Source organism: Ambystoma mexicanum, chromosome 2p, assembly GCF_040938575.1.
Source record: "Ambystoma mexicanum isolate Mex_15411 chromosome 2p, UKY_AmexF1_1, whole genome shotgun sequence".
NCBI classification, from domain to species: Eukaryota; Metazoa; Chordata; class Amphibia; order Caudata; family Ambystomatidae; genus Ambystoma; species Ambystoma mexicanum.
Window position 1 is genome coordinate 1,329,183,196 of NC_090923.1, and position 22,687 is coordinate 1,329,205,882.

The 22,687-nt window shown below is 45.8% G+C and overlaps 1 protein-coding gene across 4 annotated transcripts in view; it reads left to right on the plus strand.

Annotated features, from left to right (window-relative positions):
- The window catches only part of LOC138567460 (voltage-dependent T-type calcium channel subunit alpha-1H-like), a 1,148,189-nt gene that overhangs the window by 1,100,715 nt on the left and 24,787 nt on the right, over positions 1 to 22,687 (plus strand). For 2 of the 4 annotated variants that reach the window (XM_069645666.1, XM_069645669.1), the window contains exon 31: positions 5,892 to 6,029. The exons of 1 other annotated variant lie outside the window; for it this stretch is intronic. In XM_069645666.1, coding sequence (XP_069501767.1) covers positions 5,892 to 6,029 — 138 coding nt within the window. The remainder of the gene's footprint in view (positions 1 to 5,891; positions 6,030 to 22,687) is intronic. One more of the 4 variants, XM_069645668.1, reaches the window with a different exon arrangement.

Here is a 22,687-nt window from a genome sequence, read left to right on the forward strand (position 1 = left end):
GCCAGTGGTAATAACACCAGAAATGGCCCAAAAATGCCATTTTCCACCCCAACTCGTGATTTGGCCAGACCTTAAACGTGGAGATAATACCGTTGCTGCCGCATTGCAGGGCTCAGGCCATACTCGTGATGAAGCCCAAAGTTGGACAAGACCTCCAAACATATAAGACCCAAACGCAAAAAGATGCCCAAGGATTTCTCCCACTCCTGCAAGTGGCAGTTCCCACACTCCTGTTGACAATGCCAAAAATGTGCCCGGACAAGCACAGGGACAGGGGGATCATTCTGTCAGCTAATGTGTTTGGTCGAATATGAAACATTGTAAAATGGTGCCTTTGTGAATTTGAGTAAATGACTGCATGTAATCTTGCACAAATAAACAAGGGGTAAATTAATGACTTAATGTTGATTGCATGCATAGGTGGATGGGTATCCCAATGGGTAGTTGAATCAATTAGTGAGAGGCTGGGTGAATTTGTGAAAAAGATATAGGTGAACAGAAATGGTATTAGATTTTCTAATTGGTGTTTGAGTGATTTATTATAAAGGAAGGATGAGGCAATGAATTGCGGCACGATTGGAGAGGGCAGTGGTCCTAGGGTGCTTAACTCCATACACCCTCAGATTTTGGTCCATCTAAAAGAAATCAGAATCCCTGGACTACCACAGCCATTTCTGGTGCTGGATGTATGTTGTCCACGGCTGGATGAGCACAAAAATTAAACACTCCAAGACCATGCTTCTGATGCTGGATAACACAAGTCTGGGGCCTACTATTTTAGGCACAACCTCCTTAGCGCCTACATGGTCCAACATGATGGCAGCGTCAGCTAATCCTGTCCATACAATATAAGACCTCAAGTTTCTCATCAGCTGATGTGCGGTGGTCAGCAATTTGACCAACTAAGTCACTGAAGAATTGGATCCAATTTTATTTTTTTCAAACCAGGTTAAGGTTGATAAAACACTGCTGCCCTGGAATACTGCAATCGTTTCTATCTTGGCCTGTTAGAATGTTCTAGAATGAGACTGAAGATCAGGGTTTTAATTGAGCAGAATCCCCCTGGATCATGGTCCAGGCGCAGATCAAAATGGATCATCAAGACAGATCAGAGCCAGATCGCTAGTTCTTTGTTTTATGGCCATGCAAGATTAAAACAGATGCTGATATGGACCTACATTGTGGGCCCTTATTTCCGGCTTGATCCTCTATTCTCCTCTTTCTAAAAGAAATCCAGTATCTTGCACCTGCTGTATTAGGAGCAACCACAGAGGCCAAGGTGTTTAAGTAGGGCATGTCCTCCCGCAACCCTTTAATGTGTGTACTTTGCCCACCACACCATCCTTTCACCTGTGATTGAGTGATGCAGTAAAACGCAAACTATTGACTAGTTGGATTAATTAACTCCTTTGGGATTCGAATTTTGAATTTTGAGTTATTTGTAACGCGCACACAATTGACTTAATCGAATCCTGGCGCAGGTGGAACAGTAAGCTAAGTAGATAAAAACTCGATCACTTGGATACTTAGTGCCAGTGAAAATCACAGAATGAGCAGCTCCTATTTAAATAGGTAAGTCTTTAGCCCTGCTCTGAAAGTCAGAAGGGAGTTAGCCCTTCTTAGGTTCTGTGGGAATATATTCCACAGTCTTGGTCCAGCAACTGAAAAACTGCAGTCTCCTCTTGAGACACAGTTTGTCCTGGGAGGACAGCTCAGCGGCAACGTGCTTGCCTTGGAAGCAAGATGACACAAAGCAACACAGGTTCAATCCCTGGGTCCGCGCTTAGAAACCTCTGGGTGTTTAAGTGCGTTATAAATACGCAACTAAGAGAACAAAAAAAACAATATGCAACTAAAAAACAAAACAATTCCTGTAACAGCGCCTCGATGCCCGTGGGCTGTGTGAGCGCTTTAAAAATGTAAATTAAATTAAGTAGTAAACAAAAATTGGTCTTCTGACCTTGAAGCCCGAACTGGATGATACAACTTCGGTTTGTTCATTAAGTAGCTTGGTGCCAACCCATTGATACATTTGTTACAGCTGTGCTCCTCCTGTGTCCCCCACTGAAATAGAAGGTTTTCTTTAGTTCCTTAGGCGATGAGACAGAATCCAGTAGCTCACAGAAGGATGAGTTCTTTGATGAGGGTTCGGACCTTCACCCTTCATTAAAATAAAAGAGCTCTAACTAGAATAGCAAAGAGAGGGGCAATCATTTAAGCAAATGGGGGAAAAGAGGATGAAACTCAGAACCAAAACAAGACGGCTGATACTGAATGGACTATGCAAATATATAATGCCTCTAACCTCATTGTGTTCTCTTGTGCAGTGCGTAGCCACGTCCCATTATCAAGTGTGTCAAGTACCTCATTGGCAAGTTTAGTGAAGAAGTTGCAGATTGAGGAGTTTGTTTCTTGGCAATGGCCCTGCCTAGTAAATGGTGTTTTTGTCGGTACTTCTATCACTAAATGTGATGGCTGGCAAAACCTGGGAAGAATATACTCTTCTGTGAAATGCTTCCCCACAGCACATAAACTCTACCCCCATATCCCCCCGAACAAGGCCATCAACTCTGACCTAACCCAAAGACAGGCGGGTTAGGGAATTGTTACCATTTGGTGAAAGAACCTTGAAAACGATGCTGTCAATGAGGATTATGGTTTGCCATCAAAGGCCTGAGATGCTAGCCATGCTTCACAAAGGACTCAGAACTCTGGAACCTCTTTCTGCATCATCCAGAACAGACTCACTGTCTAACTCTGCATATCATGGCTTATGAGTTAAGGGTTATTATTTTTCCTAACTTTAGTGCTTTACCTGCAAAAAGAATCCTGTCAAATTGTGCATAATATGTGTAACATCCTAAACAGGTTACAAAGCACACTTATTTTCTGTCAATTTTTCCCATGTCAAATCATGCGAGAAAAAAATCTCAGGCATTTTGAAATTGGTCTTTAACCAATTCAATAGATAGTGCATTGAGGTAAACAGGAAATATGCCAGCTTTGTGGGTGGGGGAACGAGAAAAGGCCACTGCTCAAAAAATGTAGTACCTTGATTTAGTACCTCATTTAGTACCTTAAGCATCTAAAAACGAGATATTCATGTTATGGCGTCAGAGCTGTTGGCTAAAAAAAAGAAAGGAATTTCAATGGCTCTTTTTTAGAAGTGGTGTTGTCGTAAAAGGAGTGTAAAAATGAGGCGTGAAGGCCTCGCAGCAGTCTTTACACTCGTTTTACCACTCTGGGACTTTTGGACATGTTTTGCAGGCGGAATGCAAGACGGGCGAGGAAATCTATTTCCTCCACCTTCATGCTACACCTACAAAACCTCTCCATAAAACTGTTGAATTCCTAGGGAATCCTTGTGCTTATATCACATGATAACAGCAGGACGATTCCATAAGAACTCATTGTAAATTCTGATTGCAAAGTACCATTTGCAAGCAGTATTTACATTTGTTTGCATGACGGATAGTAAAAAGAATGAGTAAAGTCAATTTCAACTGTTTATACTCTTTCATTTTCCACTCCATTTTGTGAACATTGAATGCAGGGGACCCCACTGCGCATAGGCCACGTGGAGCTAGCATTACTAGTCCACCTGCTTGTAATGAGCTCCCTCCATGGGTCTGCAACCTGCGGCTCTCCAGGTGTTATGAACTACAATTCCCATGATCTAGCTCCATTGACAAAGCTGGCTAGGGCTGATGGGAGTTACAGTCCAACAAATCTGGAGAGCCAATAGTTGCAGACCCCCCTGCTAGTGGGCGAGTCGCTGCATGAATGCTGCAGTGCACAGAACAGGAAAGAAGAGGGGTGGTGTGTCGCCCACTCTTCAGTTTGCCCTTCAAGTTTCACTCGGCCAACAAATGAATCAGGCAATACAACTGTGAGGTGTTGAAATGCGTCCTTGCTTTTTAAAATATATGCCACTAGATTTACCATTTAAATTGCCGTTTTAGGGGCATCTTATGAGTTTGCCAGATTTTGACCCACCGTATCAACACGTTGTAATTACCATATGCACAAGAGGTAAGGAAGTGCCTCTACATTACTATTGACTGGCTGCCAGTAGGTGCTAGCAAGCGTCGATTCATGCCATTCTTCCATTTTGTTTCAGCCCATGTCCACCCTTGTTTTAAGGATGCAAATGGATTAGGTAGACTAGCCTATCATGCTGCTAAGGTACTATTGTTCAGAATGACCCGTCTGGCTATCATGTTCCACTGTGACCAAGGAACCTGTACTTTTTCGTTGTCACTATTGTCTCTAGTATTCTGAACTGTCATGCAACTGCACAACCAAGCAAGAATTCTGTAACAGCACCACAATGCCCTAGGGCTGCAGTGCGCTTTATACATTTAAATAAATAAATAAATAAATGTACAGAATTTTCAAAATGGACCCTCACACTGCAGAGTGGGTGAGAAAGTGGGCGTCATTTCGAGTGCAACCTGCAGATGTTGCTTTTCCGAAGCCAAGGGTGGTGCTGGCACATCCCTTCTTCACAGGAAAACATGTGGGGAGGATCATTTCTCACTGCTAAATTTCGGGTTCAGGTAAAAATTGAAGGATATTTTAAGAGGCATTTCATCTCATAATCAGGTGTATATACCCCTTTGTGAATACCTCATCAACCATGAAATGAAAAGCAGTATTGGCACCACCGCCTGCTTTTACCGTTAATGTCATAGCCATAATGGCCTCCCTAGGCTTGATTTGTGTCAAGGTGTTGTAATTGTAATTGGTTATTTATAACACGCTTAATACCCAGAGGCGAGCGCATAGCCCCTGCGCTATCCTCCCAAGACAAAGGTGAATTGTGTTCAGACATTTTCTAGGTTTTGCTCTATTTTCTTTGTTTGTTAATACTGGACCGTGCACCCTAAGGGCTCGATTCATGGAATATTTGGCCGGTACAAAGTGAATTTGCACTGCTGAAAAGTGAATTTGCATTCCCGACACAAACCCTGATTCATGGAACCGTGCAAAGTGTGTTTTTGCCGTGCAAAGTCCGGGCAAAGTCAGCGCATAGTCATGTTTACAGTACAAAACGACTGTGCCCGGACTTTGCACTGTAAAAATAGCCTTTGCCTTTGCACAGTTCCACGAACCAGGGTTTGTGTCGGCAGTGCAAAGTCACTTTTCAGCGGCGCCAATTCACTTTGAACCGGGCAAATATTCCATGAATTGGGCCCTAGGTCTCCGCCTCATTATTTTGGAGAAGCGTCACAACAACAAAAAAATATACAAGATGCTTCCACAGCATACATTTATCCCCCGAAACCTCAAAAGAGGGAGTGGGGAAAGGTCCTGCGAAAATAGTTTGAAAAAAAATGTTTAAGCATTTTTATTGGCATTTTACACTTTTACAACCGTGAAAGTTCCCCTCCCCTCCAATCGTCCCTCCACCGCCTCCCTTAGGGAATTTGCCTCAAAGGCCTGGTCCCACTATCGAACACTCTTTTCTTCTTATGCTCACATGAAACTGTGGCTACTGAAACAAAACAAACAGAATCCACGACCTGCTATGTTGTGCTGGAATGAACGCATCAGCGAGTAAGGAAAACGAAGGACCAACGTAGCAGCATGACTGGCAACAAAATGTGTTGTGCATTTTCAGACTGGCATATATATTAGCAGTAAATCAATCCATCCCCGGATGGCTGCACACTTTTTGTTCAAAAAATGTACCGGAGTTGTTTGCTAGAGTGGAGCATTTGGAAAAACCCTTTTTAAAAAAAAAAAAAAAAAAGCAGGGGTTGTCATTTCTGAGGTGAGACATGGACATGTGTCAGGTGTGCGTCTAAGATGTGCTTCCCCTTCCAGCACTCCTCGGCGTGTTGTGTTTCTTTATTGACGTCATCTTTCCTTAATGTTTTGCTCTGAAGGGGGCACTGAGCCTGCAGAATGTGGCCTTAGTCATCACAGAGCCAGAGGAACGAGTGGATCTCTTGAAGAAAAGCGCGTCAGCCTTCTCCATGCCTCCACACTGCCCACTCCTGGGGTGCAGGCAAGAGGCAAGTGAGGTACCGCTGCTTCTGCATTGTAGTGCCTTAGTGCGTGGCCATGAAGCTTTGCAGTGTACGTACGTCATGCACTCCGCTAGCATCTTGTGGCGCTCCAGTCACCTACCTACTTTGCTTACTGCTCCTTGTGCCGTAGGGTGCTGCTTTTGCGTCATCCCCTAACACTGCTATAACCATAACACCATTTGTGTGCTTTGTGAAATTGGCCATTCTACCCAGTGTGGCTCCTACCTGTTATGTGTGACCCCCCTATGTGTATTGCCCTTTTAAGATGTGGGTCCCTCCCAATGTGTAATACCCTTTTAAGATAGGCCATGACTGTGTCATGGCCCAAGCTAACAAAAGGAGAAACTGCAGGCACGTGCAACAGAACGGCTGCAGGCTCCAACAATGGAAGTCCTGTTGTCTCTGTCTCTCACTTTGAGCCTGCAAGCCTACACCGTGTGAACACAGTCCTGCAGCCCTGGTCTGCAGGCCCACACCGTGTGATCCCCCCCTCCCGACCAGCCCGGTGCCCTGGGTCCAGGCCAGACACCCACCATCCAGGATGTTGCCGGCATCCAAGGTGCTCCGGCACCCAGGCTGTGTCCCCACAGCCTCACATGGTCCTGCTCTGCAACCAAGTAAGTCTGGGTGACCCCGGCACACCAACATGGTGCTGGGACCCCCCAGCACCAGTCAGGCGAGCCGCATGACTGCCGCCAGCCCCACAATAATCCCGTCGGGATCACTGAACCATATGCCGGCATGTTTCACACTGCTCACGAAGATATCCCAGGTTATCTTCCTAGGAACATATTGTGCCAGGGCATAATCTTGGGGAACATTATAAACCAGAATGGTAGATGCATTGCAGCAGCATTGATGGCATCCCCAAGAGGGCATATGTCTAGCTGAGCACGTGGTAGGACAAAGAACATGCTTGGTAAAGGAGATATTACTTAATATGCCTAGGTATGGCCATGGAGACAGGAGTCGCATATCCAGCAACCTTTCAAGCAACATATACACTTTTCTGATGGTGCCCAGTGCTTCTGGTCATTGAAGTAGTAAAGGCAGAGGGAGAGTATTACTTGAGGTGCTAAAGTACTACTGCAGAGAAAGAGGTTTTGAACGAGTGTATGCCTGTGTGTGCAGGAGCAAATGCATGCTCTGTGTGTGTGTGTGTGTGTGTGTCTGTCTGTATGTGTGTGTGTGTGTGGGTGTGTGTGTGTGTGTGTGTGCGTGCGTGTGTGTGTGTGTGTGTGTGTGTGTGTGTGTGTGTGTGTGTGTGTGTGTGTGTGTGTGTGTGTGTGTGTGTGTGTGTGTGTGTGTGTGTGTGTGTGTGTGTGTGTGTGTGTGTGTGTGTGTGTGTGTGTGTGTGTGTGTGTGTGTGTGTGTGTGTGTGTGTGTGTGTGTGTGTGTGTAATGCTCTGAAAGGTTGATTCGATGGTCTCTCGGATGCTAGTGCCTCGGATCGGGTGAGTGTTTGTTACAATGGTTTACTACTTCAAAGTGGCTGCTGCAATGGTGGTGGAGTAGTAAGCAGATTTGGCCTTGGTTATTAGAATCATACGGTTTGTGCGCTGAGATTTGAGGTTGGGGAGGCCTCCTGAGTTATGGGTTTTGCGCCACTGTTTCTCCAGTGCTCTGATTGAGCTTTTGTTGGAAGCTAGTTTGGGGGTGTGCCATGGGGTGGATGGTTTGGTCTTCGCCCAGCTGGATGTTAGGATGGGCAATAGTGTCCACCAGTTTCATAGCAGATTTGCTGAGTAATTTCAGGAGACCCGAGGGATTACCTGTGGTAGGGAAGTCTGCAAAGTTTAGTTCTAGTGAGGGGGTGTTTAGCCTGACCTTTGTGAGCCATAGTCGAGTGGGTGACTGATAATGGGATGGTAGTGTGATCAGACCAGTCAAGTGGGATAGGTTCTCCACAGGTGATGGAGGGGGATGATGCAAAGACGAAATCTAGGCTATTGCATTTGTTGTGCATGGGGAGAGCACAATTTGCTTAAGGGCTATGGAAGAGGTAAGTGCGAAAAGCGTGCGACTAATGTGGTTGTCAGCTTGGGCTCAGGGACATTAAAATCGCAAAGAGATACATTATTTGAATGTGCTAATTTGGCAGAGGAGAGAAAGTTAAAGATGTCTGCCAGGAAAGAGTCACTCATGTGAGGTGGTCTGTATATGAGTTGGAAGGTGATGGATTCCTTGTGCGATACAGGCAACCCGCAGGTGAGTGATTCAAAGGAGCTTGTTCTGGGAGAGGGGATGATGGAGCATGGGCAATTGCTGCTGTGGATGATTACACTCTGCCTGCTGCTCTTCCTGGCTGGTCGTATGCAGTATTCTTGGTGCAAGAGGATGTCAGACTCTTGTGTGGAGGATGGGTTTCAGTGATGAACAGGGCATCATGGTTGGTGTACGAGATGAGGTCAGCAATCTCTGCAGCGTGAGCGACTGCTGAGCGAACATTGATAAACATGAGAGGTGTGTGCATGTTGTCCTTGGGTGTTGGATGGGGGCAAGGGCAAAATTGATGAGGTTTGCTAGGGTAGCTTGCCGGGTCTACCCAGGGCACTTAGCCATTCAGAGCCCTAGTGAGAGTGGGGATGGGCTGTGGAGGGAGGAGACACGTGGTGATGTCTTTTGGTGAGTAGCAGTAATAGCCATTAGTTTGTAGGTGAAATGCAGGATAGCGGCTCCGCTCTTGGCCCTTACAGGCCCAAACAGGTGAGGCCCTTGTCTCCTCACATCCTTTGCTGAGGATGCCGGCGATGAGGATGCCTAAGGAGGCCTGGTTAAATCGGTGGTGGGCATAGCAACTGAGTGGCAGGGCCTGGTCACGTGACCAGCAGCCTAGTCAATGCTGTCTGCCTGGAGCTGGCCCACAGTACTTAAGGAAATTACCATGAAAAGCAAAAAACTATTGGCTGCTTGTGTAAGTTTAGTTTTTCAGTGTAAAGTTTCTGGCCAAATCTTACATGTTATGGAATGGAGAGATGGTAGAACAATCAGTCTGGGAACTTGTTGGCACAGAAGAATTTCCCTGTGTTAGCAACCATGTCTCTTCTTGCCAGTGTAGTTGACCCAGGATAGGGAAGATATGGTGACATTTCTTCAATCCCATTTGAGGCATGCAACAGCACGTTGGATGGCCCCAACGAGTCTAGGTGTGCAGACGGGGTGCTGGTGAGGAGGGCCTTAACTCTATCAAGATATGGGGTTGTCAGGACTTGGAAACTGGTTCTGATATACTCAGGTGGGAGGAAAGGTTTTATTTTCTTGAGGAGATTTGGGATCTTGTGGCTATATTGTCCCAAGGGGAGACTGCTACTGTGACAGAATGCCATCTGTGAGGATGTACAGTCTTGAAAGGTTTTGATGTTGTTGTTATGGGAAATGATGGTGGTTTTCACTCCCAGGAAGTTTGCTAAGCTAGACAGACTTCACCGTTCAATGCTCCATACTGAGCAGTATAGTGATCACATGTGTTCCGTGTTTTTTGACACACCAGCAGCTGCAATGTAATTTGGCCACATGACCACTACATAGTAACATGGACTTTCTAAATCTGCTTGCTGAAATCAAATTCATTACAAAAGCTATGGGCTTCATTTAAAGGTGCATCAATCCACATTCAAAATACCTTTTATTGCATATCCTTATGTTTCTGGTGGCTGTAGTTTGATTACAATTTAAAAATAAAACGATATTCAATTATATATAGTGGCACATGAGGACATACATTTAAAATTGCCAAAACCAGATCTGAGATCATAAATGTATCTCCTTGGTTTTCACTGTGAACTGCAGCTGCAGAGCCAGTTGTGTATTTTCCTCTGCCCCCTGGAGTTTTGCCCACAACAGATGGCATGCCCAGGGATCCCTCTGTTCTCTGCTGGGAAGCTTTGACACCTTTCCACAATTCCCCAAGAGAACATGGCATGTCTCCCCTGGGACCAAAACTACAGATTCCCACAAACCAGCTTCCTATCCTCTTTGCTAAGAGTGCGTATTCACAGATTCAAACGCATAATGTCATGTTCACCCCCTACTCAAAAAGGAGCAATTAACCACGTGATTTATCAAAAATATACATATTTTAATTTTTCAAAAAACATTACACTTAACAATCATACTCTAAAAAATGTTTAACAAAGACACCATCTAGAATTCATTCCTATGCTTGTATGTGTATTATCTACCTGGAACACTAGTTCTTATACCAGACCCCTTCTATACCACACTGTAGGGTATATATCTTAACCCTCAGTGATGAGATTGATGCCCCTCCTGATTTCTACGGGCAACGAGGCTGGGGGCAGAGGCAGTAGCTAGGAGCTCCAAAGGGGCCTCTCCAAAATGTTGGGGAAGTCACACCAGGGAGATACTTACTGGAGGCCCTTTGATCTGAGGCAAATGGGTGTTAGGGGGAATTATAGTGTGGTTGGTAGAGGGCCTACACACCAGAGAAGGGGCCTTATATCTTGAATATGACCAAGCCTCACCTCCTTCATGAGACTGCTCTACCGTTCAACAGACAAGGCATTCTGGGAGATGGCATCACAAGAAATGACCCTTGCTTCTGCAGCCAGGATTGGCCGTTTACAGACGGATTGAAGTGGGCCAATCTTGTGTGGCAAAGGGACTATCCAAAGGGGTGAGACCCCACGCCCCCTTAATTGAATCATCCTTGTGACCACTTTGGGTAATCATCATTAGGAATCAAATTGAAGAGTCATTTGGCAACCATTTGGAACAACTTGAAGATTTCACTGGACTCTTGTTGGGTTAAAGACTGCCCAGAGTCCCATCCCTTAGGCAAAGACAAGGAGGTTTCAGACTCTCTCCATAAGCACTTCTGGGGAACACTTGAAGCGATCCACTTGAGAGAATCTGGACACTGGAACCTAGGACTCTGCCTGCTGATGTAGCAGCCCTGCAAGTGTCCCTGACTACCTTCCTGTCATGATGCCTACCCCCGGGCATCCGGATCGAGTCCATCAGGCCCGGGAGCAGGCATCCAGATACTCATTAAAACCCCAACAGCCCTGGCTGGGGGCTGTTTGGATTCCGTCCTGGCGCCTTAGGCGCCAGGCTCATCATAGAAATCAGTCCTGGCGTCATAGGCGCCAGGCTCATAGACTTTACTTACCTTATGCAGACCATGCTGCAAATGAGTCCAAGCCAACGTGAGGCCTGGATGGGACAATTTTATTACAGGGACTATTTGTTACTCAGGTGTGGTTCTGGAGAACTTCTTTCCTGGGACTACTTTGCAGGCTATTTAAACCACGCCCGAACAGCAGCTCATGCTTCGTGTTATTCTGCATCCAGCAGAGTAACGCTCACCGTGTCTGCAAGTCAGCATCCAGTCTTCTGCCACGTCCGCCTCGAATCCGGAGGTCATAGACAAAAGGAAAAGAAAGGAGAAGAGGTTAGATAACAGACATTATTTGATTCCTTACCTGATTCCGGACCCAGCACATCTCCGAGCCTAGAAAGGACATTATTTCAGCACGCGTCGCTTCGCCAGCAGCAGCACCGCGTTATACTCACCAGTCCACCGCATCTTTCAACTCGGCGCTGCCTCCATCATTTTCTTCGTCGAAACCCAGCACCTGGGGGGAAAACAAAAGGAATAACAAGGTGAGCCGAGAAAACCGACAAAGACAATCTCTTTGCCACCATAGGCTTACCTGCTTTACCACCGGAGGTATTATCCTTTAATTCGCTGCATCTTTCTATGCCGCACCTATAATAGGAGAGAAAACAGCAAGTTAAACTCATGCAACTTTTACCGGACAGTGTTTGGTAATACAGACTTTTACCTGAACGCCATCAGCTGCCTCCAGGCAATATTCTTTTGGACCCAGCTGCAACCTAACGAGGGAATGGAACAAGAGTGAACATCGGACATATTGAACTCTTTGAACTTTATAGACACTGGAGGCAATATTCCTCCGGAAGTCCTCCAGTACCTTCAAACCAGTGAAGTAACTGGTATCTACACGCCCCTACATGCCATGCAGCATGGAGAGCTCATCATTTAAAAACATAAGGTGAGGTTACCAAGAGGGGATATCGGAGGTGATTAGTGGGGAGAACGAGAACAGTTTGGGGGGCCATCACTAAAGTCCACGGGTGGCTAAATCCCTTTCTCCACTTGCAGGAGAATACCTCTACGAGTCCAGCAGACAAGAGTAGGCGGGCCAGTCCAGACTGTCATCTCTTCACTACGCATCACGTTGGTGGAGACCGCAGCTGTCCGGGTCCGATCGACGCCCCTGTGGGAACCAGGTGAGCGTAACAGAACACGAAGCCTATCTATAAATCCCCACCCGGGCGTAATGGAGACCTCAGAAACCGACCAACTAGCCCAATTGTTAGGAGAACTTAGGGCAGAAGTGCACTCCGCGCGCCAAGAAATGATGCCCTCAGGAGAGAACTGATTGTTGCAAAGTAGCGCACTGATGATCTTGCCAGACAACTGCTGCAAAACCAAGCCGGGCAAACACCACTACCTGGACTTGGGGGGAATTCAACCCCTGTTTCATCGAGCAGCCCTGTGCAAGTGGTTCTACCAGGGAGCATTCTTTTAGCTCCACCCGAACGCTTTGCTGGGGACCCGAAAAGGTTTGCCGTGTTCATGAACCAATGCCGCTTGCAGTTTTTATGCAGACCAGGAGCTTTTCCAAACAACCAAGCCAAAGTAGCCTTTGTACTGTCATACCTTAGTGGCAGCGCAGCAGATTGGTCAATTCCATTAGTCAACCAGGATGACCCTCTTCTTCGGGATTTTCAGGGTTTTCAATTGAGCATGGAAAGACTATTCGCCAGACATTCACAGGGACAGGCCCTGGATAACGAACTTCTATCCCTACGACAAGGAAACCAGGACCTGCTAACTTATATCGCAACCTTCAATAGGTTGGTGGTGGAAACCGGATGGCCAGAGGTAAAGCGAATTACATTATTTCATCGTGGACTTCGGGGTGAACTCAAGGATGGTTTGGCCCAAGTTGTGAACCCACCTCAGGATTGCACAGAATATATAGACTTAGTGGTCCAGCTAGACCACCGACTTCAGAATAGAAAAGCTGATCGAGCTCAGTTCGAGAATCGGATCTTGGTTAAACCCAATGTTACTCCCAAAGGAACAGATGCATCAGAACCAATGCAGATCGGGGGGGTTAAGGGACCCTTAACTCAAAAAGAAAGAGAAAGGAGATGACAGATGCAGTTGTGTCTGTACTGTGGGGCCTCAGGACATTTTCTACGGGATTGCCCTATAAAACCATCCAAGAAAGTAGTCAGAGTTGCTGATAGAAATCAAACAGAGCCTGATTTGGGAAACAACCACGCCCGACAAGCGTAGAGGTCCGCTTGCCGAGCTTAAAGAAGGACACTCAGACCTCGCACCTAATCATACCAATGGTCCTTATTGATCCAAGGCAGCCATCACGTATGCACGCAGTTAGGTCATACATTGATAGCGGGGCCGTAGGAAACTATGTGGACCACGAATTGGCTTCTAGGATGAATCTACCTCTCTGCAAAAAGACCACTTCGAATGTTATCACCACAGTCGATGGAACTGAAATTGCCTCTGGGCCTGTAACTCATTCCACCACAGAGATGACACTGTTGGGTCAAGATGGGCATCGAGAGACTATTGTGTTTGACTTAATCAAAGCCCCGCAGTTCCAAATAATACTGGATACCTTGGTTGGAAACACATAATCCTTGTATTGATTGGCGAGAGAAGAAAGTAACCTTCCCGGAGTGTGCACACACCTGTTACCCGAAAAAAACCTTGAACAAAAGCCTGGCCACAGTCCCTAATCCAGTCATGCAGTTACCTCAGGAATATCAAGAATTCCAGGATGTTTTCCAAAAAGAACAGGCAAACACCTTACCACCTCATAGATCATACGATTGTCAAATCGACCTCATACCCGGTCCACAACCTCCATGCAGTAGGATCTACACCCTTACGGAACCCGAAAACCGTCACCTACAACAATACTTGGACCAATACCTTGCTAATGGCTTCATTCGTCCATCTAAGTCCCCCGCATCTTCAGCTTTATTCTTCGTGCACAAAAAGGAAGGTGACCTCAGAACGTGCATAGACTACCGCGCATTAAACCAGATCACGGTGAAGAACCGATATCCATTGCCTCTGATCCCCGAACTACTAGACCAAGTAAAGGATGCTTGCATCTACACTAAATTAGATCTCCGAGGGGCATATCATCTGGTACGTGTAAAGAAGGGTGACGAATGGAAGACCGCTTTTCGCACCAAGTACGAATTATTCGAATATCAGGTGATGCCCTTCGGGTTGTGCAGTGCACCAGCAGCCTTCCAGTTTTTTATGAACGATGTCCTTCGCGAACTCATTGACGTCTGTGTTGTCTTATACATAGACGATATTCTAGTGTACTCCTCCTCAGAATCAGACCATGTTAAGCACGTTTGTGCAGTCCTTGAGAAACTACGCCAGCACAAGTTATATGCAAAATTGGAAAAATGTGTTTTTCATGCTACAGAAGTTGAATTCCTTGGATTTATCCTGACTCCAAAAGGAGTCCGAATGTACTCTCGAAAGGTGGACGCAATCCTCAAGTGGCCATCACCCAGTTCAGTTAAGGGGGTGCAAAGCATGCTTGGATTTGCTAATTTCTATCGCAGATTTATTCCTGACTTCTCATATGTTGTACACCCCATCACAGCACTTTTGCGAAAAAACAAACGCTTCTTGTGGACTGAAGAGGCTGAAAAAACCTTCCAAGAACTGAAATTCACGTTGGCACCTGTCTTAAAGCATCCACGCCCCGAGCTCCCATACATAGTTGAAACGATGCATCCAGTTTAGCCATGGGGGCTGTCCTGTACCAGAAGGATCCGGAAACTGGTCAACTTCATCCAGTAGCATTTTCGTCCAGAAAATTCTCGGCCCCCGAATTAAACTATGCGGTTACCGATAAAGAGTTGTTTGCCATGAAATCCGCCTTCAAGGCTTGGCGGCATTATCTTCTCGGTGCCAGGCATACCATTACTGTAATCACCGATCACAGGAACTTGCAGTATTTAAAAACAGCCAAGGCCCAGTCATCGCGTCAACTTCGATGGGCCTTATTCCTTGCCGAATTCGATTTCGTGATCACTTATCGACCAGGTTGTAAGAATGGTAAGGCAGATGCTTTATCCCGAATTGGGATGGGAGAAGCATATTCGAACCCGGAACCGGTGCCTATAATTCCTGAACAAAGAATTCTTGGGATAACTACTCTACAGACCTTAGAAGATATTCATTTAAAGATCCAACAACTTTTCGATTCAGCAGCCCTGCAGGACTGGGTTAAAAAGGGCCCAGATTATTCAGTTGTCAATGACCTACCTTACTATCAAGGGCGCCTATTTCTACCAAACAAGGAACTACAAGAACAAGTCATCTCCAATTACCATGAAGCTCTGATGGAGGACACCCAGGTATTGCAAAAACTGAAGCTAAAATTAAAAGACAATTCTGGTGGCCCACCTGGTGAAAACATGTTGTGGCATCTGCGCCCAGAACAAAAGTCAAAAGAAGAAACCAGCTGGTCTTTTACAACCTTGAGATATTCCACCCACACCATGGCACACTTTGTCTTTAGACTTTATTACAGATTTACCGCCATGTAATGGATTCAACACCATTCGAGTTATTGTGGATCTTTTTTCCAAGATGGCCCACTTTATTCCTTTAAAAGGATTACCTTCTGCTTCAATCTTGGCCAAAGAATTTCTCGAAAATATTGTTCGAATACATGGATTTCCTTCCGTATTGATCTCTGACCGAGGTAGTCAGTTTATTTCGCAATTAAGTGTTGTCAATTGGCACAAATCGACGTAAGGTTATCAACCAGTCACCATCCCCAAACCGATGGTCAGACGGAGAGAACCAACCAGACTCTTGAACAATACCTACATTGTATGCTCCACCAAACCGAAAGTAATTGGAAGGACATTTTATGGATTTCTGAACTCGGTACATTCAGGAACCGGACAAAGCCCCTTTTATACCATATATGGACATCATCCTCGAACCTCTGAACTCTATTCGCCCCAGCATTTAGAAATGCCGGCAGTAACTCATCTGCATTCTACTATTACAAAAGCTTTTAAAGAGGCAACAAAACATTTGAAACGAGCAAAAGAGAAATACAAGAAAAATGCTGATCAACATAGAAGTGAGACCCCACCATATGGAATCGGAGACCAAGTTTGGCTGGCTACAAGACATATACCTCTGAAAGGAACTCAGACTTTTAATCCTAGATATTTGGGACCTTACACCATTAAGGCCATTATCAACCCGGTGGCCATCAAATTAGAATTACCCCCTAATATGCGGATTCATCCTGTCTTTCATGTTTCACTTCTAAAACCAATTCAACCCAGGACAAGATTAACCAAACCACCTGACCCCATCCTAATAGATGGAGAACCTGAATTCGAGGTAAAAAACATCCTGGACTCTAAAATGGTTAAATCAAGACTTTTTTATTTAATCGACTGGAAGGGTTACAGACCACAAGAAAGGTCATGGGAACCTAGTGACCATGTTCATGCTCCTCGATTGGTGAAAAAATTCCATCGGGTCTTCCCAGACAAGCCAGGGCCAAGGGGAAGAACAACTTTAGGAGGGGCCTTGGGGGGGGAGTGCTGTCATGATGCCTACCCCCGGGCATCCGGATCCAGTCCATCAGCCCCGGGAGCAGGCATCCAAATACTCATTAAAACCCCAACAGCCCCGGCTGGGGGCTGTTTGGATTCAGTCCTGGTGCCTTAGGCACCAGGCTCATCATAGAAATCAGTCCTGGCGCCATAGGCACCAGGCTCATAGACTTTACTTACCTTATGCAGACCATGCTGCAAATGGGTCCAAGCCAACGTGAGGCCTGGATGGGACTATTTTTTTACAGGGACTATTTTTTACTCGGGTGTGGTTCTGGGGAACTTCTTACCTGGGACTACTTTGCAGGCTATTTAAACCACGCCCGAAAAGCAGCTCATGATTCGTGTTATTCTGCATCCAGCAGCGTAACGCTCACTGTGTCTGCAAGTCAGCATCCAGTCTTCTGCCACGCCTGCCTCGAATCTGGAGCTCCTAGACAAAAGGAAAAGAAAGGAGAAGAGGTTAGATCACTGACATTATTTGATTCCTTACCTGATTCCGGACCCAGCACATCTCCGAGCCTGGAAAGGACATTATTTCAGCATGCGTCGCTTCTCCAGCAGCAGCGTCGCTTTATACTCACCAGTCCACCGCATCTTTCAACTCGGTGCTGCCTCCATCATTCTCTTTGTCGAAACCCAGCACCTGGGGGGAAAACAAAAGGAATAACAAAGTGAGCCAAGAAAACAGACAAAGACAATCTCTTTGCCACCATAGGCTTACCTGCTTTACCACCAGAGGTATTATCCTTTAATTCGCTGCATCTTTCTATGCCGCACCTATAAAGGGAGAGAAAACAGCAAGTTAAACTCATGCAACTTTTACTGGACAGTGTTTGGTAATACAGACTCTTACCTGAACGCCATCAGCTGCCTCCAGGCAATATTCTTTTGGACCCAGCTGCAACCTAACGAGGGAATGGAACAAGAGTGAACATCAGACATATTGAACTCTTTGAACTTTATAGACACTGGAGTCAATATTCCTCCGGAACTCCTCCAGTACCTTCAAATCAGTGAAGTAACTGGTATCTACGAGCCCCTGCATGCCATGCAGGATGGAGAGCTCATCATTTAAAAACATAAGGTGAGGTTACCAAGAGGGGATATCGGAGGTGATTAGTGGGGAGAACGAGAACAGTTGGGGGGGCCATCACTAAAGTCCACGGGTGGCTAATAACCTTTCTCCACTTGCAGGAGAATACTTCTACGAGTCCAGCAGACAAGATTAGGCGGGCCAGTCCAGACTGTCATCTCTTCACTACGCATCACGTTGGTGGAGACCGCAGCTGTCCGGGTCCGATCGACGCCCCTGTGGGAACCAGGTGAGCGTAACACTTCCTGGCTGGAAAGGGAAGAAGATGGTGCTCTCTGCAATGTTGAGTGATTTGAGAACAACAAACTCGTTCAAGCTGCTGCAAAGACCCAACAGAGCTGCCACTGACACTCTCTCAACTTTGAGCCACTTTGAGCATAATCGTGCTACGCTGGGCCTGGACATCCCCTGCCTGTCCCATGATTCTTCAAGCCACGAGATGTTGTTGTCTGTCAAAATGCACCGCTCACTACTGAAGCTGGATCTCTTTTTTCTTTGCATTGAGACCCTGTCAAACCTTCGAGCTATGCCTACTTGAACATCACCTGCTTGTCTGAAGCTTCTTTGAATGTGACGCGGTTGCCGCTTGTTGAGCCACACCGCATTGTAAAAACTCACCAACTTGAGCACTACTCGATACACTGAGAGCTGCCTAGAAACACAGCTCAATGCTGTCTAGACCCTGAAAGAAGGTAAGATGGTATATAATCAGAAGCCTGATTGGCTTCATTTCCACAGTCACCCCACTACTGCCTCAGCTCAACAGTGGTATTGGACAAATATTCTTGCAGTCCTTTTTAACCGTTGTTTTGCCACTATTCACTTGTTGGATAATCAGACCTTCTCATAGTGTTGCCACAGTTTCTACTTTCAATTTATACAGTTCCTCTTTTCCTTATGGCTCTTGCCAATGCTTGATCCTTCTCAGCTCGTACAATTGACAGTTCTTTATATTCATTACCAATGTTTGCTTTCTTTAGTTTCCATGATTCACAGTTCCTTTGTATCAGGGAACACTTTTCTCTACTTTCCACTCATGTGGCCTTCACTCATTATTACTTTCCTTTGGTTTGCTATTCAAAACTTCAGCTCATTCATATAAAAACAATGCAACTGCAAATTTCCAGTTCACTCTCTTGCTGGGAATTTGCATCCTGCTCATGGTTTTCTCATTCACTTGAAATGTTAGTGCTTTTATGACCCTTCCACGTTCTACCAAATTTCAATACAGTTCGTGTATTTACAAACTGCTCCGTTCATCAACCTTGTCGATAGTCATTAAACATCATTGTTTTACATTTGGACCAGCAATCCCATTTCGTCTGCTGTCCTCCACTCACTCGCGAGCGCTCAACCTGCATTCCCCACTCAGCTCGCACCACAGCGTCGCAGAGTCATTCAGCCTTACTTGACTCACCGGGTATGCTGTCTTTGTGTGCCCTTCTCCGCTTCGGGTGGTTCTTCGTAGCGACTGCTGTTCCTGGATCGGCAAGCCCCTCTTCTTGGGTCTCTAACACCTCGGGCTACCGGAGAGGGAGTCCTCTTGACTCAAGGAGGTCAGGAGCCTGATCCTGCCACCGGAGACCATCCAACAAAGCCTGCCACAATCTACTTCCGCTACAGCGACTCTGCAGCACCTCAGCGCTTCGGACACAAGTCTCCCTGCCTTCACCTCTGGCTTCTCTGTCTGCAAGCATTCCATGGGCAATCTCCTTCTCCTTAGCTTCACCTGAGCTGGCTATTTATATCACCCATTAGGCTTCAGATGCAGGCCATTCACATTGATTTCACAACGGTCTTGGTACTCGGCATCCCTCTTCCTTGTCCCAGTACCAGAGTGGTGTTTGTGTATGTCTGAGTTAATAAAGGATGAATGTGTGTTCCTATGTGGTCTCTTCCCCTTCTGAGTACCATAGTGGTATGCATTGGGAAATGGTTTTCTAATACAATGGGGAAGGGGTTGGAAATATCCCATAAAAGCATGGGGGACATTTGATTCCTTATGAAAGGGAAATGGGGTATACATACCGTGTCTCAGCCAAAGGTGTCTCATCCCCACTCTCCAAGTCTTCTCCTCCCAGGTGATACTCCCTCACATATCCACCCCTTTCCCTGGCCATCTGGGCAGAGGATATCTTGGGGAAACAAATAAAGACGCCCTCAGATTCCTCACAAGTCATTAGGCTTTTTGTTTAAAAACAGAATGATATATTAACATAAGCTATGAAGGGAATCACTTACAGAGCTGCGGCTAAAACATGCATGTGATTAAATGATTTGCCCAGGATTACACACTTTGGCTAAATGGTGAAAACAGGATTTGGACAATTTAAGCAACTTGGCTTGTTATCTTTATCACTTCTTTACTTGTATTTCTTCAGTGTTTATGTTTCCTAGTACACCATAAGTATTGCATTGTTTTCTTTCTGTATTATGTATTATATACAATGCATTGTACATTAATTGGTAGCAATGTTTACAAAATAGACTCAAGACATGAGTGGGACGAACGGCTATGAGTGGAGCTTAACTGTAACAGTGGAGCAAATGTGTATGGACAGAGCATATGGTAGTGGGTGTGGTCTAATTTGGTGGGCGGGGTATAACTATGTTGGGGCGGAGCTCGGGGGAGCCCATCAGGATATCTCACAGGTGGGACCCCCGCATTTTGTTATGCCTGCTTGTCATCCAAGTTTGGATTGGAGGGGAGGCATTTCCTGAGGCATGAATTGTATTCAGTAGATGCCACAAAAAATGTGTCTGGAACCCGAGTGCCTCTCTGTGGCTGACAGCCAGTTGGCTTCTTGCAGTCTGTCTTGGAGCTTTAAATAGAGGACTTTGACTTTAGGAACCAGTGTCCCTTTAAGGAATCGTTAATAGATAACTGTTTTTTCATTGGGTTTTCATAGATTTTTAGCCCCTCCTTTCTTCCTGAATGCACACTGCAAATTATATATTATTCTAGTAAGAGAACAACAAAAGAAAGTTTCTGTTTCTTGCATAGCACTCTATTTATAAGCTTGTATTTGCTTTGCATAATACAAGTGATATCCAAAATGGAATCTGCTACACAGAACCCTGACTAGGGACGTCATTGCAATGCAAGCTCCTGGGCTGTGGCCAGCACCATGTGGCTCTTTAATTCTGGAGTGGCTAGCTTTCTTGTCAGGCCCCTTAAAAAAACATGAAAAATAAGAACATGAGGGCCACAAGTCTAACACTTTCAGCACTGAACCTAAAGAAAAGGAATGCCAAAAAATGTGTCTTTCTGGAATTCTATACAATAATTGCTAGACTCATTAAAGGTTTATTTCAGGCACACTTCAGGGGGTGAGTCACTGATTTAGTCTGTTCTCAAACGCCTCAACTCAGCCTTTCATCCTTCTGAGGTCGATAAACGGGTACCAACACAGGTTGGGTGATATTGGGTGTATATTTCTTCTATGTAAAGCGCTTAAGCTTAAGTGCTATATAATAACACATCATTATCATTTGCTCATGGACGTCTGCTTGCAATCACAGTAATTTGGTAATATTTGCCTATACACACTGATCTTAACGATACTTATGGCGATCCATTCAGGTATGAAATGTACATCACATTATAGTGATATCGTAACCATATTTTTTGTAGTGTACAATGCTATGTGATGCCACTTTCAGTTTTGTCAACTGGTGAAAGGTCGTGTTCCATCGCTTCCCGCGATATCACTTTGGGGTGGGGTTGTGTAATGTCACTTCCGCTACCCCTGGCATTTTGGTGAAATGACGTCGCTGATCCTGACTTTTCCATTTCTAATATGAATTTGAAGGCATGAGCTGATTTATTCCTGTTCTGTGATGTTGAGGTTATATGTGCCACGAAAAATATCAGCCTGGTATTTGCTGGTGATAAAGGACAGCAGCTCGCGTATACTGTTATCTTGGGAGTTGTAAACGTTCCAGTACAAAACCTTTGCTCATTAGCAATTTTTTACCCAAAACCAAGACAGCACGGGCTCCAGACACTCCCTCCATACTATGGAGTCCCTCATCTATGTTTGTTGTAGAAGTGAAACGTCAGGACCGGAAAGGGCAAGAAGGCACTAAAAGGCGCCATAACTGTGGGGTATGGAAATAGAAACAAAATATGACACGTTTCCTGAAGCAGAGAGTAAACCTAGCCGAGTTCAAAAACACGCACCAGAGCAAAATCAGGATGTATTGTCGTCATTGCTTTATGGTCACCTTGTGTAGACTGCCTGCCTCGAAAAAGCAGCCCAAACTGCTATTTGGGGACACATTTAATACCTGCAAATGGCACAGCTTGAATGCAAATGTGGGCAATCCTCCCAAGTCTACTCTGAGGTCTGAAGTAGCAATGAGCAGGAGACAGGGGGGCGATCTGGTAATCCATCTTTTACTAAGGAAGGAAGGAAGGAAGGAAGGAAGGAAGGAAGGAAGGAAGGAAGGAAGGAAGGAAGGAAGGAAGGAAGGAAGGAAGGAAGGAAGGAAGGAAGGAAGGAAGGAAGGAAGGAAGGAAGGAAGGAAGGAAGGAAGGAAGGAAGGAAGGAAGGAAGGAAGGAAGGAAGGAAGGAAGGAAGGAAGGAAGGAAGGAAGGAAGGAAGGAAGGAAGGAAGGAAGGGAGGGAGGGAGGGAGGGAGGGAGGGAGGGAGGGAGGGAGGGAGGGAGGGAGGGAGGGAGGGAGGGAGGGAGGGAGGGAGGGAGGGAGGGAGGGAGGGAGGGAGGGAGGGAGGGAGGAAGGAAGGAAGGAAGGAAGGAAGGAAGGAAGGAAGGAAGGAAGGAAGGAGATGGCGAGTGAAATCATGCATAGAGGGTTTTTCTTCATCTACTCCAGCAAAGGGCTTTGAATCCA